Consider the following 1331-nt stretch of genomic DNA (forward strand, 5'->3'; position numbering starts at 1 on the left):
GCTGTGCTTAAGCATCGCCATGGGAGTGGCCTCTGTGTTGAAGATGGGGTTACATCTCCCCGCTGGGTATGCGTCATTAGTGACTATGATCATCATCGTTTAGACCACTGTTAGTAAAGTTGTCGTCCCCGCGAAGGGAAGCCATGGCCCAGGTCTTCCTTGCGTCGTTGTTACGCTATATTTTCTGGTGCCGAAACCCGGGACAAGACCGGCATCGTGTCCTGACCGATGGACAAGCTCCGCCGTCAGCGAGGCGCTCTCCATGGAGCCGTCACGAGGCTGCTGAAGGCAGCCACCGAAATCTACGAAAGCCCCTCGCCGTCTTTGCATGACCTGCAAGAGGCCATAGACCAGCTGGCAAGTAAAGATCGCTCACTGAAAGAACTGGATTACAAGATCGGGGAAGCACTCGAAGGCGATGAGTTCGACCAGGATATTGCCGACGTGATAGAATATCAAGAAAACATATGTCGTGCGATCAGTCGGCTGCGCTCGGCCTTGAATGAGCTGCGGTTGCCCATGAGAGCTTCCGGCGGAGGAACTGCAGGGGAACCACCACCAGTTCAACCGCAGAGCGTGGAGGTCGAAGGCGTCCGCCCTGCAGCCCATCCTAACCCGCCGCCGTACGTCGGCTCTCGTCCATTCACAACGCGGGTTGTCCTGCCGACGCTGCAAGTTCCCCACTTTTCTGGCGAGCCACGCGAATGGCAGGGATTTTGGGACCATTTTGAGGCGACCATTCATAACCACCCGGACCTACCCGAAATAGAGAAATTTAAGTACTTAAGATCTTACCTCACCGGAGACGCAAAACGCGCAGTTGAATGGATTCGCCTAAACGACGCAAATTACCGGCAGGCGGTGAAGATCCTCACCGACCGGTTTGGACGCACAGAACTACTCGTGGACGACCACGTAGACAGCCTACTCGCCATCACACCGATTCAATCGTCGACGCAAGTGGCACGCCTCCGAGACCTGTACGAGCAGGTACAATTCAGGACTGGCTGTCTCGAGAGCCTTGGCATTCCAGCTTCCTAGTACGTGGTGATCCTGAACCGAGTCCTCGTGCGCTGGTTACCTGAAGACCTGGCGATTCTCTAACGTCAGCGTATGAAGGAGACCGCCAACGCCAATGTTCAGCCAACGTCTCGAGAAGAGCAAGTCAAGGCCATCATGGCGTTCTTGAAAATTCAGGTGGAGAGCAGGGAGGAAAGCAGAGCTTTTCGATCGAACTCTGACTCGAGGATGCCTTCAATCCCGCAGCAGCCGGACACCTCCTCTCCTCACTTGACGTCCGCCTTGGCCTTGTCAGCAGGCTCTGCACCGGC

At 55.8% G+C, this 1331-nt stretch overlaps 1 protein-coding gene across 1 annotated transcript; it reads left to right on the forward strand.

Moving 5' to 3' along the window:
• The first annotated feature begins 228 nt into the window (after positions 1-228).
• On the forward strand, positions 229-1041 carry LOC144148557 (uncharacterized). The gene has a single exon (XM_077680076.1). The coding sequence runs from the start codon at positions 229-231 to the stop codon at positions 1039-1041; it is 813 nt and encodes a 270-aa protein (XP_077536202.1).
• Positions 1042-1331: the final 290 nt, after the last annotated feature.

Source organism: Haemaphysalis longicornis, unplaced genomic scaffold (assembly GCF_048455015.1).
Source record: "Haemaphysalis longicornis isolate Haplotype H1 unplaced genomic scaffold, Haemaphysalis longicornis Haplotype H1 scaffold_8, whole genome shotgun sequence".
NCBI lineage: Eukaryota > Metazoa > Arthropoda > Arachnida > Ixodida > Ixodidae > Haemaphysalis > Haemaphysalis longicornis.

Bases quoted from the DNA above. Each gene is read 5' to 3' on its own strand.
- LOC144148557 (XM_077680076.1), top strand. From the start codon at position 229: ATGGACAAGCTCCGCCGTCAGCGAGGCGCTCTCCATGGAGCCGTCACG.